At 38.2% G+C, this 16475-nt stretch overlaps 2 protein-coding genes across 2 annotated transcripts; one reads left to right on the top strand and one right to left on the bottom strand.

Moving 5' to 3' along the window:
- The first annotated feature begins 1311 nt into the window (after positions 1-1311).
- LOC127803508 (uncharacterized) lies at positions 1312-6341 on the top strand. The gene is made up of 5 exons (XM_052339769.1): positions 1312-1970; positions 3543-3579; positions 3685-3921; positions 4035-4082; positions 5612-6341. The coding sequence occupies exons 1-5, from the start codon at positions 1342-1344 to the stop codon at positions 6089-6091; spliced, it is 1431 nt and encodes a 476-aa protein (XP_052195729.1). The 5' UTR covers positions 1312-1341; the 3' UTR covers positions 6092-6341.
- A 70-nt stretch (positions 6342-6411) lies between these two features.
- LOC127803509 (glycerol-3-phosphate dehydrogenase [NAD(+)]) lies at positions 6412-16412 on the bottom strand. Its single transcript, XM_052339770.1, has 11 exons — positions 9281-16412; positions 9001-9077; positions 8801-8873; positions 8507-8724; positions 8325-8432; positions 7880-7943; positions 7754-7791; positions 7529-7649; positions 7359-7413; positions 7223-7271; positions 6412-6864 (listed from the first exon to the last, which is right to left on the bottom strand). The coding sequence occupies exons 1-11, from the start codon at positions 9459-9461 to the stop codon at positions 6724-6726; spliced, it is 1125 nt and encodes a 374-aa protein (XP_052195730.1). The 5' UTR covers positions 9462-16412; the 3' UTR covers positions 6412-6723.
- Between the last annotated feature and the right edge of the window lie 63 nt (positions 16413-16475).

Genomic DNA, 16475 nt, shown 5'->3' with positions numbered 1-16475 from the left:
TGGATGAAGTAATATTTGAATTTTTTTTTTTTAAGAATTCTATAAATGATAGGCATGATCAATAAAAGTCTTAATTTTAGTTAATAAAAAAATATATCTTTAATATTAATTTTAATATTATATTTAAATCTTTAACAAATTCGAGTGTTTGATTTGAATATCTAAATATTTATGCAAAAACCATATCATATACCATTTAATCGTTCTCTTTCTTATAATTTTTAACTGATTTGAAAATGACATTCTCAATAAATAAATTTATTATTACATTTGAGCAAAAATATTATTGATCTACTCATTTATCCTTTCTTATAAATGACCTTAAAAATAAAATAAAATTCACTTAAATTTTGAAGCACAAAGTATGATGAACTATCCATTAATAGGATTGATCACGATCCTGAAATCGAATCGTCTATAGATAGTTTCGATTTTAGTTTTTTGACAGTTTGATTTCAGTTTCAATTCGAATCAATTTAATAAAAAGAAAGAAAAATAATTTCAACTTAATTTATATAAATCAAACTGCATACCTATTCTTTTGATATTTAAATGAATCAAAGTTTACTTACTAATTGAATTTGTAACTCATTTATCTTAATTAAAATTATTTTTAAGAATATCAATTATTATGTGTTGTATTATATATTATATATTTATTTAATTTATTTTTTTAACGATTTAAATCTATTTTAGTTTTGATTTCAATTCGATTTAAAAAAAATAATTTTGATTCGATTTACAATTCAAATAGAATCACTCGCTCCTTGTCAATTCATCTACATTGATTTTGATTTTGATATTTAAAAGTTGGAGGGTTCTAATAAAAAAAAAAAAAACATGTAGAGTTATTAAATATAAAAATAATGTTGAAAGTGTATTTTAATATTTTATCTTTTTCTAAATAGAGCCCTCAAAAATAAGAAATTAATTTTAAAAATTTCAAAATAAGCCGTCTTGTCGAGACCCCACTTTAGCCTGGCCCCTATCTTAATTAAAGGCAGGTTAATAATTTCTATTTTTAACAATTAAGGATAAGATAAGGATGTGATTTATAGTTTCCGATTAGTTTTCCCTTTTCGTAATATATATATATATATAATTAAATTATATTTATATAGAATATCCTATTTATATTATATAATATATATAAATAAAGTCGAGTTCATATGATTTAATATAATAAATTTAAAAAAAAAATCAATTTTAATTAATATTTTGAATGAACACTTTAGACTCGTGGCGTTATATAATCCAACCATGACACTACTTAAGGAGAGAGAGAGGGGGGAGGGGGGGGGCGTTTGGTAGGAGAGAAAGAGAGAGAAAGTGAAAAGGAAAATGAAAGGAAAAAGGGGGAGAGTGGTCCCTCTTGGCCTGAGATGCCTCCCGAAAAACCGAGACTCTGGTCTATTTCACATATCAAGCAATAATGCAAACCTCCCATGCGTGAAAGCTCTCTCTCACTTACTATTCTCTCTCTCTCAGAGAAAAGTTCAATCTTCTGGAAATAAATTTGAAAAAAAGCAAGCAAAGATAGATTTTTTGAGTTCCAATTCTGTGAAAAGAAACGAAACGAAACAGTTCGTTTTCATCAAAAAGAGGGTTAAATTGTATACTGGAGAGAGAGAGAGAGAGAGAGAGGGGGGGTGGGGGGGAGAGAGAGAGATGGGTGGGGTGACGTCATCAATGGCGGCCAAGTTCGCCTTCTTTCCGCCGAACCCGCCGTCGTACAAGCTGGTCACCGACGGCCTGACGGGGCTTCTGCTCCTTAGTCCCTTCCCCCACCGCGAAAACGTGGAGATCCTGAAGCTGGCCACTCGTCGCGGCACGGAGGTAGTGGCGGTGTACATACGGCACCCCATGGCCACCTCCACGCTCCTGTACTCGCACGGCAACGCCGCCGATCTGGGCCAAATGTACGAACTCTTCATCGAATTGAGCATCCACTTGAAAGTTAATCTCATCGGGTACTCTCTCTCTCTCTCTGTCTGTGTTTATATGCAGCTTTTCTCTTACTCATATTTGTAATTCTTTCATCCAAATTTTTGTTTAGTTTTGACATCCGATGATAATTGGTCCTGGCAACTGGAGAGATTGGGACACAGAGAGAGATGAACTTATTTGTTCGGGTTTCTGTGGGTTTGGATGATTTCCGTCGTAAACGACTTCTCAGTTACAGAAAAACAGGAATTTAGCGATCAGTACTTCGAGTAGTGTGATGGGACTGCTGGATTGATTGACTTCTATTCCAGCTTTCACTAGATCCCCTCTTGCACTAGGGTTTGACTGGAATTTATTTCAACTTTCTGCACAATTACGTAGTTTAAGTTGATCATAATTAAAAAAGGTTTTCCCAATAAGGAAATAACGACTGCAGATTCTGTCTATTGATCTTTCTTTCTGGCGTTCTTTTCCCCGGTCAAAAGATAGATATTTTAATGGTTTCTACCAAGTTGATCTTTCTTCTAGGTTTTCGCTAATCCACTAATTGCAGATGAAGTTATATATTAATGATGAAATGCCACCTGGATCTTGAAGGAACAGAATTGTTTCTTCACAGCAATTCATTATAGAATCGAGGAATCGTGAAGGCTGTTTATATTTGTTTAATGGAATAGCTTGGATTTTTTCCCCCAGAAGAACCATTATGCTGTTGTTTTATAAGTGTCATTAGGTGAAAAGGAAGTTGTTAGGGACATGTAGAACCTCCCCAATTGAGCTCTCAACTAATATTCATTTGATTGTACCATTCTGAGAATAGCTCACTAATATCCATTTGGCATGCTCCATTTGCAGCTTCAGTTATGACTTTTGTCACTGCATATCTAATTTAATTATAAGTATTTTTTATTTACATTTGTCTGGGGCTTTATCGTTTTTGAGGGTAAGATACCTGGTAAATGTGCATCTTGCTTCATTTTTATGCAAACTAGCAGTCAAATGCAAACCAAATGTTTTGCCAATTTACAATGCTGGCCAAACCATCTGTTAGATGACCTCTTTTAGGGGTTGATTCTATAGCTTATTGCATACATTCTGGCATGTTAAAATATTGTTAGAACAACCTGTGGAGGACTGAAGGTTTCATTCATGCTGTTTGGTGGAAGGGAGTGCAAGTGGGGAAAGAAGAAAGCGGCCGTTGTGTCATTTTACAGTAATTGCACTAATTTAACAGGTGTTGACCCATTATGAGGCACATAATTGCAGGTGGAAGCAAACCCCTCCACTCCCAAAAAAAACAAACAAAGAAAGGGGGAAAAAAAGTGTCCTTTCTCTCCCCAACTTGTGTGCAACAGTTGAGTAACATGGATTCCTATGGTGTTAGGGAGAGGCAAAGTGGCTGGAATTTTGATTTCTCAGCTTTCTACAAAGTATTTGTGTTGCACTGATAAGTTGAGTAGCCAATTTAAACATCCAGAATAGATAAAAAGAATGAGTGGTTGTTGTCATCTGCTAATCTATTTTAAGGAAGTAATACTTTTTCTTGTAAGTTAAAATTATTAATGGCACTTTCCTCATATGTGTTTAACATTTTCCAGGTATGACTATTCTGGGTATGGACAGTCTTCTGGAAAGGTGTGTGGCAATTGAAATTTTTCTACATAAAAATACCTTTTCTAGTGTGTAGTGAGCGGAAGTGTTATCTATAGCTCTTATATTCCCTATTTCCCTGTGTTGCAGCCAAGTGAACATAATACATATGCAGATATTGAAGCAGTCTATAAATTTCTCGAGGAGAGCTATGGTGCGAAGCAGGAGGATATCATCCTTTATGGCCAATCTGTTGGCAGTGGACCCACTTTGGATCTTGCAGCTCGTCTCCCTCAATTGAGAGCTGTTGTTCTGCATAGTCCTATACTTTCAGGCTTACGAGTCATGTATCCTGTGAAACGTACATACTGGTTTGACATCTATAAAGTAAGAGTCGTCTTCTTCGGGCCATCTTTTTATCTTTTATATTCTGTTAATTGGAAGATTGTTGCTTTCTTGCCGGGGCCTAATTAGACAGTGTTTCTGTTGAATTGATGCAGAACATTGACAAAATCCCGTTGGTTAAATGTCCGGTGCTGATCATTCATGTAAGTGCAATTTTATCATTTTGAACTTTAGAATTGCATATGCCAATTAAAGAATTGTATTTATACAGCTTTCCTATACGTATGCCATGGTATGAGTATGACTATTATAACATAGTTTTGGGATTTGTTTCGATCTAAATCCTTCATCAACCTTTTTCTTGCTATCATTGTCTTGGATGTGCACAATAACAAATGCAATGTAACTTCCATTTTACTTTGAGAAGTTTGAAGTATTAACTTGATAAAAAAATGAAATGCCAGATATCATTTCAAATGTATTCTTTTCCTTTTCTTTTTTTTTCTTTTTTTTGTCTTGTTTGCCTTGTGCAGTATTATTGTCTCTTATATGTCTGATCATCCTCAACTGCTGAATTAGTTCTTTGCCTCTATGGCATTCCTTTTAAGAGAGCATGATTTTATTTAGGTGCTAGGTTCTGAATTTCAAGTTTTGACATCCTCAAACGTCCATGTTTCGTCATAAATGCTTGCTTATCATAAACAGGACCTAGATGTCAACTTTTGACATCTGGCCTATGGTTTTTATTCATGAACTTGTATTAGCTGTCATTTCTGTACTTCTTCTTGGGACTGGCAAGAATCTAAAAATGAACGTCTAAAGTACAGACATGGGAAATTTACACGGGTCCATAAAAACAATTACTGTTCTGATTGATCTATTTGTAGAGAACTGAAATGATGCAGCATCCTGGAACATTAGCTGTTACTTTTGACAAAATGAAATCTACTCTTACCAAGAAGTTCATCACACATTGTATATTTGTTAGAATGATTCTGTAGTTTGGAACTTGATTGTTCTTCAGGAAACAATGTCAACTGGGGGAAGAGGTACCCGCCTGCTTGCTGCAATTATTTACATTCAGGACAAATTGGACATGATATTTTTTCTCCTGTTTTTGTCTGGAACAAAAATTGTAGATGAACATCACCTACTATTTGTCCCTAGTGGTATCACAGAAGAGGGAAGGACGAAGCCTTGTTATTTGTGGGCCCCCTCTACGGGCTCCAGATAATGACTTTATAAAGAATTTTCCTTCCTGTTGGCAGCCCTCAAAATAAAAACCATGATGGAATAACAGACTTCTTTGGTGTTGGTTACTGTCACTCGGGCTGGAATCTGCATCAACAGATATTATCTTTAGTGTTTCTAATTGTCTGAAATAATTGACTGTCATAGAGCTAGAAAGCATGTTTTCAGGCTTCATGGTTTTGACCAACATCCAGCATTAAGCAGTAGTATACTGATGTATCTGGAAGATGTTAGTATGCATAACATGTATCTGTGGATATGCTCGTCATGTTTCAGTAAAAAGTTCTAGAAGGAAACCAGACAAAACTTGAAATCTCCCTCTTTGAAGCTTATTAAAGTCATTGAGCTCAGGATGTTTGGTTAGTGGATCAAGTTAACTCTTGAGAGAATGGTGAATATGTTAATTGGTACTTGAAGAGTTATTATTGAAACTTCAAACAGCCTTATTGTCTTTTCAATTTTAACCATTACCATTCCACAGGGAACTGCAGACGAGGTTGTAGACTGGTGTCATGGCAAGCAACTCTGGGAGCTGTGCAAAGAGAAATACGAGCCACTGTGGCTCAAAGGAGGCAACCACTGTGATTTGGAGTTGTATCCAGAGTATATCAGGCATCTGAGGAAATTCATATCAACTGTGGAGAAATCACCTTCCCAGAGACACTCTTCTAGGAGGAGCACAGACCAGTTTGAGCAGCCGAGGAGGAGCACTGATGTCTTTGAGGCTTCAAGGAAGAGTACTGACAGGAGAGAGAAGCCGAGGCACAGCACCGACAGGCCTGAGAAACTGAAAAACCAATCGAACAATGCCGAGAAGCTCGAGAAACTAAGAATCTCTTTTGACCAACTGGAAAGGTCTCGGAGGAGCGTGGATTGCATTGAGAAATCAAGGAAAAGCATCGATCATCTAGAAAAGGGTCGGAAGAGTGTTGATCGACTGGATAGAATAAGAACTGGGTAATTTTGTCTACAGCAATTGTAAAATTTATCCATGGGGTGTGGCGTGGGGGGGAAAGTTCATGCTTTTTCTTCTTTTTCATTTCCTCTCTTTTCCCTTAATTTATGATCCTCTGGCATTGTAGTTGGCTTGTGGAAGCTCTACAACTAAAGCATAAAAATGAAGGGTGTGGTGTCATTAATATTGGGATTCTTTCTCATGTATTATTGGTCTTTGTCTGAGGCCACTCTAGCTTTTACATTGTTTGGTTACATATACTCTTTCCTATTTTTGCTATTAATGCAGTGCCAGCATCAATGGAGGTGAAGGAGATACCCACATGGAAAGAGACACATCATCATGTATTAGACTGGAAATTGAAGATATTACAGGTCTGGCATTAAACAAAAGAGATGCACTGAAACTTGTCCATATGCCGCATTTTGAAACCTATAACCATCCATGGTGCTGTCACCAATGGTGAAGGCAAACTCCTCCTCCTACTACTACAACAACTGGAACAGCAACAGCAACAGCAACATAATTTGGACTGGAATGTGCTATATATATATATATATTAACTGTATCTGTGATAAGAAAGGTGGGCAATGAGCCAAGCCTTCCAACAGGGAGAACTTTGTGCAGGTTGACTGGCTTCAACTCTGGCTGTACTCAACTATTGCTGCTGGTGGAAGACGACCGATGCATATCTCATGCACTGTTGCAAATAACGGGAACAACTCTAACCAGCTCCTGTAGCTTAAAACTTCGTAAACCTCTCTTGCTGTGGAAACACCCTACAAGAATAAATACAAAGAAAGATGGCACAGATTAGGATAACACAATTAAAAAAGAACTATATTGTCCCTTGTCGTGGAGGAAAGTTTGATGAAGCTCAAAAGTCAAAAGCAACTCTAGTAGTATGCTTTTAACTATGATCTCATTCTTGAACTCGCAGAAAAATAAAGATTTCAGAAGACAAAGTACTTGGTACTTTACACACTGGCAGCATCTTGCTTTCAAGAGATCTAGGGTCATGTATTTCAAGCCATTTTCATTTTGTGAAACCTCTTCTTCATCCAAATTGCTAAAAGTTCATATACAAAATTCTGGAACCAGCAAATAATGCTCTGTTATGTCTATTTTTGCATCTACCTGTAATTTCTGGCCCTGCAGCATTTCTGCTTCAAGCTCATCGAAAGACCTGCAGATGAGCTTATTATGGCTAATCTCAAAAAAGGAAAAACAACAAAAAAATTCAGCAACTAAAATGAATCTAATTGATGCAAACCTTTTCCCTCCATTCCTAGCAAAAGCCTCTGCACATTTCCTATTTCTACCCCCTACTGAAATATGAAACAAGAAGCCCAAATCACATATTACTATATTATGGCAATGCGTAGCATTAAGGCAGATATTTACAAAACCAGGAAAATAAAGGAAAGCTATATAATTCCTTACAGCAAGTTGTTATAAGATCAGCTACCCCACAACTTTCAAAGAAGGTGCTATCCTTGACTGATGAGAACAGCAACTTGGAAAAGGCCTTCATTTCTCTCAACCCAATTCTCATTATTGCAGCCTAATAAATCATACAAACAGTCAAAAAGCAAACTTTCATTAGACAGATAACAATGCATTCTTTCCGAATAAAGGGTGTAAAACTTTTTGAGTTTTCTGCCTTGCCTTTGTATTATTTCCCATTTCCAAGCCGTCCACAAAACCTGTTCCATTTGACAACAAAATCCTTAACACCAAATCCAGAACTAGTAAAGAATAAACTTGAATGAGAACCAGTTGGATCACTCAAACCTGCAGCTATTGCCACAACATTTTTTAGGGTCCCACATAGTTCAACTCCTTCCACGTCTTGGACCTGTTTTTTTTTTTCCCATAAACCAAATTAGTCAATAATGCTTGTTTTATTTTCTAATAATAGACTACACAACTTACGTTTGATCTAGGCAGAAGAATGCATGTTTTTGTATATTTCCTTTGACTTGTTTTCCAAGAGATGTTTGCAAATAGAATTTCACAGTGAGAGAGAAATAAAAAGAAGAAGAAATTATTGGTTTTACATAAACAAAAGAAAGTTTATTTCCCTTTCCTTTTCTTTTACTTTTCCCTAACAAAAATTCTAGTTTCAGACACAGCATTTTTGAGTTCATCTATAATTTGGAGATTATCAGGGATATTGGTTTTCTCTATATAAGCTGGATCCCTAATCAATTGAAGAACGTGAAACATTTGAACTCACAGCTGAGACCATGAAATAAGGAGTGTTGAATAGTTGAACCCATTTTTCTGCCATCTCTCTGCTCTCTCTGTATCCAACCGTTGCTTCACTGAACTTCTCCACCGCAATCTGCATTTTCAGTGTCTTACAATTAGCGGCTCATAGTCCTAATGGCTATGTGAGAACCAAGGGTTCTCAATTACCTCATTAGCGATATTTGCCCCCATTAGAACACAGCAATTTATGCCAAGCTGTTCCCTTATGAGGGAGGAGATCATGCAAGGACCTTCCATCTTGACCTCCATTCCTTTAATAAGGGAAATAGCTTCTGCTTCTGCCCTTATCTTTCCAACTAGCCTTTTACATATACCTTCCATGAATTGATGTGGGGTCACAAAAACTAACATGTTTGCATCCTTAACTGCATATTCACCAACAAACAGTGCTTAGAATGACATGAATAACAAAAATCCGGAGGGATTTAGGAAATCTGGTACCTGCATGTTCAAGGTCAGGGTCTGCAACAACATTCTTGCCAAGCTTTATACCAGGAAGGTACTTAACGTTCTCCTGTCAAAAAACGGAGGGAGCATATACCGATTACAAACTACTCAAATTGACATTTATCCGGAAAAAGAAAAAGAAAGACTCAAATTGACATTTAATTGGGCAAGAAGCATATAACAAGGGGAATTACGTTGGCCCGGTTGATGACCTCTGAGAGTTTCTCACCACTCGGCAATACCTCCTCGAACACCCACATCCTTACTTCATCTATAGTTCCATCACCAGAAAAAAAATTCAAATTCAAATTCAAATCACGAGGTTTCGATATAACGATGTGAATCACCAATCAGCGACCAGCAAAGCAAATTGGTCCGGGTAATTTTGCATGCCAAGTAGTTGCAAAAAATGCGTGCTTGGACTCCAATGCATCACATCATCTACTATGAAAACGGGGAATGGAGAATAATTACCGTGGAAGGAGGCGAGCCTCAGAGTGTTGGAGGCAATGAGCTTGGCGGCGACGCTGCCCCAATTCCCACTTCCGATAACCGTGACTCTAGATTTTCCTTCGGGGGCGTTAATATTGTCGTTGTCCGATGTGGCATCCCCTCCGACCAGTGGCAGGTGCTGCGATTCCGGGCACGGCGCCATCTAGACAGAGAGAGAGAGAGAGAGAGGCGGTGCCGGCAGCGGCTGCGGAGGAAGGTGCAGAGAGAGGGAGGGAGGGGTGGCACGGCAGAATGAAAGAGGAGAAGGGATGTATATAGAGAGAGGGGCTCATCTCATGTGTGTGTGTGGGGGGGGGGCGGAGAAGGCAGCCTCCCTTCGTGAGAATCAATGTGATTCCAGTTAAATCTGGCGATCTACTCTATGCGTCTATCCTATATCCATCTTCTTAACTCCACTTTCATTCTCCTCCATTCTAACAATTAACCACTAACTTAATATATTGTCGATTTCACACTTAAAAAGTAATATTACTCATTTAGTTTTGGAACTGAATTTTTAGTTTAGATTATATTTTTTTATTAAATAATTAAAATAAATATTAACATTTACATCTTTTCATTACTTAATAAAAAAAAATATTATCTAAACCGAAAATTCAATCTAACTAAATAACATGAGTCAATTTAATTATTGAATTGATTGAATTATTTAAATTAAACAAATATTTTTATTAAATTCAATATTATCTTTTTATTATTCAATTTTTAATTTAATTTTCTTATCAATTTTAATTTTAATATAATTTAGAGTTGAACCGATTAAACACTCTTTACTCGCTGTTATAGCAAGAGTGACTCCACGATATCACATTCGAATTTTGAGAATTTTAATTATGTTTTTAATGGTATAATTTTTAGTTAATGACAAAAAAACAAAAAAAGAAAGAGGGTCATTGTTATTGATTTATTATTAAAAATTTCATTTTTTGAAATTAATTACAAAAAAAAAAAGAAAAAGAAAATCCAAAGGAAGTTACTCTGAAGCTGTGCCTGGCCCTCCTATCATAGGCTGCCCAGTGACAGTAATAAAGAACAGTCACGTGTTGTGATGGGTCACTTCGTTCATTCAATGAAACTCCATTGAATGAATAAAAATTATTGAAATGTTATTTAGATATATTTAAGAAAAACATTTTATATAATATTTTGATATTAATTTATTATATATTTATATTAATTAAACACCTTAATATCTCTTTTAAGAAAAAGTCAATTGAAGCATGTCACCTATTTGGTTGGTGATAACGTTATGCAGTCACTCTTCGAGAAACCGTTATCGTCCGAGATATCTTATTTTATATTGTCATTTTTAACGACTCTAAAAAAAAAAATTAAGAACGGTAGTCGAATTATTAAATAAATAAAACTAAACTATGACCAATCCATCATATCAAACCAATTTTGATTCGATTTTAATTCTATCCAATTAACATTTAACTTCTAAATATTTTCATAAAATATGAAATTATAAACAAATTTGTTAATTAAAATAAACCCATAACTTCATTAATGCTTCAAGTTTTGAAATAAAAATAGAATAAAATAATTCATAAACTATCTCATCAAATGAGATTATATCAACCATTTAGTATAACAATAACACATAAAAATCTAGAAATAAAAAAATTCATGAATAACAATAACTAACAACAAAAAAGAAATAAACAAAAATTAGTAGATTAAAATTATAATATATATAAGTATAATATCGGTTCTGGTTCGATTCGAACCACGATTTGAAAAAAAAAAACTAATAACCAAATCAAATATATTGATTATTAATTTTTTAAAACCAGAACCTAACCTTTGAACTATAGAACCAATTTAAAAGGCACGATTCGGTCCGGATTTGGTCGACCGTGATTCGTTTTGCCCGTTCTGAGAAATGAATGCGAAAAGGGGAAAGAGAAGACGCACCAGGGAGATTTGAATGGTTCAGTCAGCGTTCCGACTGCGGGCACCTGCAAGCACTCCGATGCCCAAGCACTCCGGTATACGCTGTGTATTAGCAAGTCAGAGAGTGAGAGCGTACCTTGGCTCTGAAGAAAACTGGCTAAATATAGGAGGAGGAGATGTCCTCTCCACATGTCTTATGCTTTTGCAGGTGATGAGACTGTATACCGATACCGGTGAGGTTTCCCAGGTGGCAGCATGGCGTTGACTGGTCCCTCATTAATGTGGATGGGATCTGAGACAGGCGCACGAATACCCAGTAAAGGCTACAATAATATTGATGCAGGATGGTATGGGGTCAGGATGAGACCGTCATGGGCCGAGAGAAAGGCCAGATTGGGGCCCAGACAGCCCAACTAGAATAATGCCTAGCCCATCATTATTCTGCAATCTCCTCGCTCATGTGAGCTGATTAGTCGTTCTGCGAGCTGATAGCGTCACTAGGAGCTCGAACTAAATGATCCTGATGTCTGCGAACTGAGAGTGTCGTTGAGAGCTCGCATGGTTCACGATTCAAGTTCGAAGTTAGGTGTCATGCGACTTGGAACTAACAACCTTGAGCTTGGGCCCGCTTCATGCGAGGAGAAAATACATATAACATTAGCCCCCAGCTCTTAGTACGATCTACGAACTGAGAGCTGACGTATACTGACTAAAGCGGGCAATGCGATCTGTCGATCTACCTTTCCAACTTCTGCCCGATCATTTCAGATTATGCCATCTCGTGCTAACATCCAGCAGATCGTGAACTATAATTTTGTGGTGAGCGAGAGCATACCATGATGAAATAACATATTGGTCATACTGAAGACCTTGCCAATATATATGTCCAGATAGATCGCATTGCGAACTTAGCTAACATACCACGGCTTCGGAGAAAACTTGATAGAGTTGTATTCTGTTAAAATTAATCTACATTGCCAAGCTATATGTCCAGGCAAATCGTGATGCGATCTCAGCTAACAATACCTTTCAACTATAACGATAAGATAATAATAATTGATTTATGTGATGATAACTAGATTGATCTGAGTCTTGGTTGATACGTCATAGGGAGATAATATCTGGATCATATCAAAAAACCCATCAAGATATATGTCCAGGTAGATCGCAATGCGGTCCAGCTAACATACCATGGCTCTGTCAAGAGTTTAATTTGCGTCGCCAAACTATATGTCCAAGTAGATCGTGTTGCGATCTCAGCTAACATCCCATGACTTTTTGCAAATTTAACGAGCAGAGAGGGAACATCCAAGTAGGTCGCAGACCATGACTTGAGTCAAAATGAAAGGACCCTACCTAGTCAACCCTTAGTTCAGAATGATTAATGGGAGTGGTTTCCCAGTAAATACCAAACCATGACGTTAAGTCAAGATGAATGGTCATCAGCTTGTAAACCACGACTTGGGGGAGGACCAAGATGAATGTTCAGATAAGCCGCAAACCATAGCACGGAGGCTAAAAGGAATAGGCCCTAACTCGCAAATCATGGTATCTCTAACCCCAATTTTAAGGACATTCCATCGAACATCAAACATGAGTAAAGAGCAATAAGCTTACAGAATGAAAATCAATAAATTTCAATAAGAATTATTTATAAAAGAAAGCTGGAGCATAAGTAAGAATCAGTTACACTAATTGGAAGTAAGGACGAAAATGCTCCGCATTCCAAGTACATGGGATAATAGCCCCATCGATACGCTCTGTTTCCCAGGCTTTGTTTGATAATATGGGGGCCTTCGCAATTCTGGCCTAGTGTCCGGTCGCTGGCCTTTTGAGCTCTATGAAGAACAAAGCGCAGTCCGGTATCACCGACATTGTAACACCAAACTCGAATCTTTATGTTGTAATTTTTGTAACCCGCTGTTGATGGTAACCATCCTCATGCGATCGTAGGTGCTCAATCCTGCTCGGGAGCTCGACGAGGCTCCGGTTGAGCCGGTTGCTGAGACTTCTAGTATTTTGGTTGCACCACATAATCATGCAAGCGGCCTCTTTCGATCAAGTCCTCGATTGCGTCCTTCAATGCTCGACACTCGGAGGTGTTGTGACCCACTTCGTCGTGGTAAGCACAGGACTTGTTCTTATTCCTAAATCTATTGGGGGTCCTTATGGGATTAGGCCTCCCAAAATCCTCCTCGCCCTTCTTTGTAGCGAAAATCATATCCTGAGTGTTTGACAGGATACTGTAGTTGTCATAGCAACCTTGGTGCGCAGGTCATTCGTAACCTAGATCGCTCCTTGAGTTCTTAGCGACCTGATCATCGTCGCCGTTGTCACTCTTCTTGTTATGGCTGGTGCTTCCAATCTCAGTCTTTTAGGCCATCCAGCTTCCTAGAGCAAAAGGTCTCCTCCCATCTGACCTCCTTCGCAGCTCATTCGTAGAACTCGCCCAGGTCCCTTACAGGGGATTTGTAAATGCTCTCATAGAGCTTCTCATCCTTCCGGAGCCCCACAGATATCGTAGTCAAAGTATTTTCATCCGATGGGTTATCAACAGTATTGACTTCATGCCTGAACCTCTCAATGTAATCCTTCAAGGATTCATTGGGCTGCTAGAACACGGTAGCGAGGTGACAAGTCGGGACAAGTTGCCTCCTAAGGGACCTGTATTGACCTATAAACTTTCTCTGACACTCCTCCTAGCTACAGATGCTGCGAGGACGGAGACTCCTTAATCAGGTCCAAGATATATCTCCCAAGGTCGCGGGGAAGACACGACATTTCACCAATGAACTTGAAGTATGGAGGTCCATCAAGACGTTGAAGGCATCTAAATGGCCATATGGATCGCCATCTCCGTTGTATTGAGGGATATTAGGGGTCTTGAATCTGCGAGGGAGAGGCTCCAATTCGATTTCCCTAGAGAGTGGGGTCCTCTCTTCGCAACCTTCCCACTAATCATGAATCCTGTATCTTGCCTCCAGCTATTGGACCCTCTACAGTAGTCCTTCCACGGTGGGATCCTAATCCATAGACTGCCCAGTGCGAGATCGCTTCTCCCGTCCCCTGGCTTGCTCTGGCGAATAGCAATCTCACGACATACGCCGCCTCTTATTCTCGAGGTCTCACGAGTTGCGATATATAGCACGGCCTGGGCTAACCCTGATCGAGCTTTCTCCACAAGGTGAATTCCCATGTTGCCGGGGTGGCGTGGCCTCCGCCTGCATTTGGGCTATGCGAACTTGCGCTTGGGCCAACGTCCTAACTGTATCAATAAGCTGCATGACTATACCCTCTAGCACTTTTTGACGCTCCTACTAAACTTATATCGCCTCCGTTCCAGGGGTAGGGGCCACAGACTGGTAGGAAACCCACGTGGGGATGGCAAAGGCGGCTCCAAAATGTGGGGGTACAGAAATAGTTGCAGCGATTGCGACTGCGCCCCCGACTGGTGGAACTTCCGGCAATTGATTAACATGGTTTCCAGGCTGATTGGTCACCACTTTAGAACTTCTGGTGTTTCTTCCTCTTGGCATCGTTATCGATCAGAACAGACCTCCTTTTAGCGCCAAAATGTCGACTTCCAGATTTGGTCGACCGTGATTCGTTTTGCTCGTTCTAAGAAATGAATGCGAAAAGGGGAAAGAGAAGACGCACCAGGGAGATTTGAATGGTTCGATCAGCGCTTCGACGGTCAGCACCTACAAGCACTCTGACGCCTAAGTAAGGGAGTACGCTATGTATTAGTAAGTCAGAGAGTAAAAGCGTACCTTGGCTCTGAAGAGAGCCAGCTAAATATAATAAGAGGATATGTCCTCTCCACATGTCTTGTGCTTTTGCAGGTGATGGGACTGTATACCGGCGTCGGTGAGGTTTCCTAAGTGACAGCATGGCGTTGACTGGCCCCTCATTAATGTAGATGGGATCTGAAAAGGCTGCAATAATATTGATGCAGGATGGTATGGGGTTAGGATAGGACCGTCATGGGCCGAGAGAGAGGCCAGATTAGGGCCCAGACGGCCCAGCTAGAATGATGCCTAGCCCATCATTATTCTATAATCTCTTCACTCATGCGAGCTGATTAGTCGGTCTGCGAGCTGATAGCGTCGCTGGGAACTCGAACTGAGTGATCCTGATGTCTACGAACTGAGAGTGTCGTTGAGAGCTCGCATGGTTCGCGATTCGAGCTCGAAATTAGGTAACTAACAACCTCAAGCTTGAGCCTCGGGTGATTGGGCCAACCTACAAGGTCGAGTCCAGTCCGCTTCATGCAAGCAAAAAATACATATGACAGTAGCTCTCTCTTTCTTTTGAGTACGAAGTTGGACCATCAAAGATTATATCAAAAGAAAAAATACTCAACTTAAATTAATCTAACTTAATAAAAGTTAATTGAGTTTCAAATCCAGCTTACAATAATTTTAAGATTTATTAATATTATTATAAGAAGCTTAAGGTACACAAGCGACCAATAATGGAGAGCTAAGTACAATATAGTTTAGCATTTTAGGTATAATATTACGTATAAAACTATATGTAAAATAATAATTGGTAGAGGACAACAGAATTCTACCTAAACTTTTATTTTTAGTGAACTTTTATTTCTACTTCTAACTTTTAGTATTTTACATATAAATAATCAAAGTGAGGTCTATGAACTCGAAAGCAATATTGTTTATAAAATTAATCACAAAATCGAATTAAACTGAAAACAAAATAAAAAAATAAAATATCAAACTAAACTCTAAACCATAAATTCAATTATTGTGCTAAAAAAGTGAGCTCAACTCCAAGACAGGCCTAAAAGGAAAAAAGCCCAAAGAAGGAGGCTATAGACATCTTCCCAATAGAGTAATTCTTGAGAGACCCTATTGGGAGATCTCTCAGCTACCCCAGACAGACGTTATCGGGAGCCGCTCTAGGACTTGAGAGATACAATCTTTAAAGAACTCTTTAAATTATGATCCGTTAAAAATATGTCAACTCACTTTCAAAATCTTTACTTAAAGATTAAGAACAAATAATCTTAAAAAATGTGAATGTTCCTCCACTTATCAGTCTTAATTTCTATAAATAAGGAGTCGAGGTAAGTAAAAACTCCCACCCAAGTTACTTGAATACTTTTTTATTTTTCAGTTAACTTAAGTATCAAATGACCCATGTAAAGACACCCCACTCCCCTAACTGTTTTCTATTTTAAAAATCTTCAAAAAACTAGAGGCTCAAGATGAACATTATTTACAACTATAAACTTATTGTT

Source organism: Diospyros lotus, chromosome 6 (assembly GCF_014633365.1).
Source record: "Diospyros lotus cultivar Yz01 chromosome 6, ASM1463336v1, whole genome shotgun sequence".
Classification (NCBI taxonomy): domain Eukaryota; kingdom Viridiplantae; phylum Streptophyta; class Magnoliopsida; order Ericales; family Ebenaceae; genus Diospyros; species Diospyros lotus.
The sequence above is the reverse complement of the archived record's forward strand: the minus strand, read 5'-3'. Positions and strand labels throughout refer to the sequence as shown.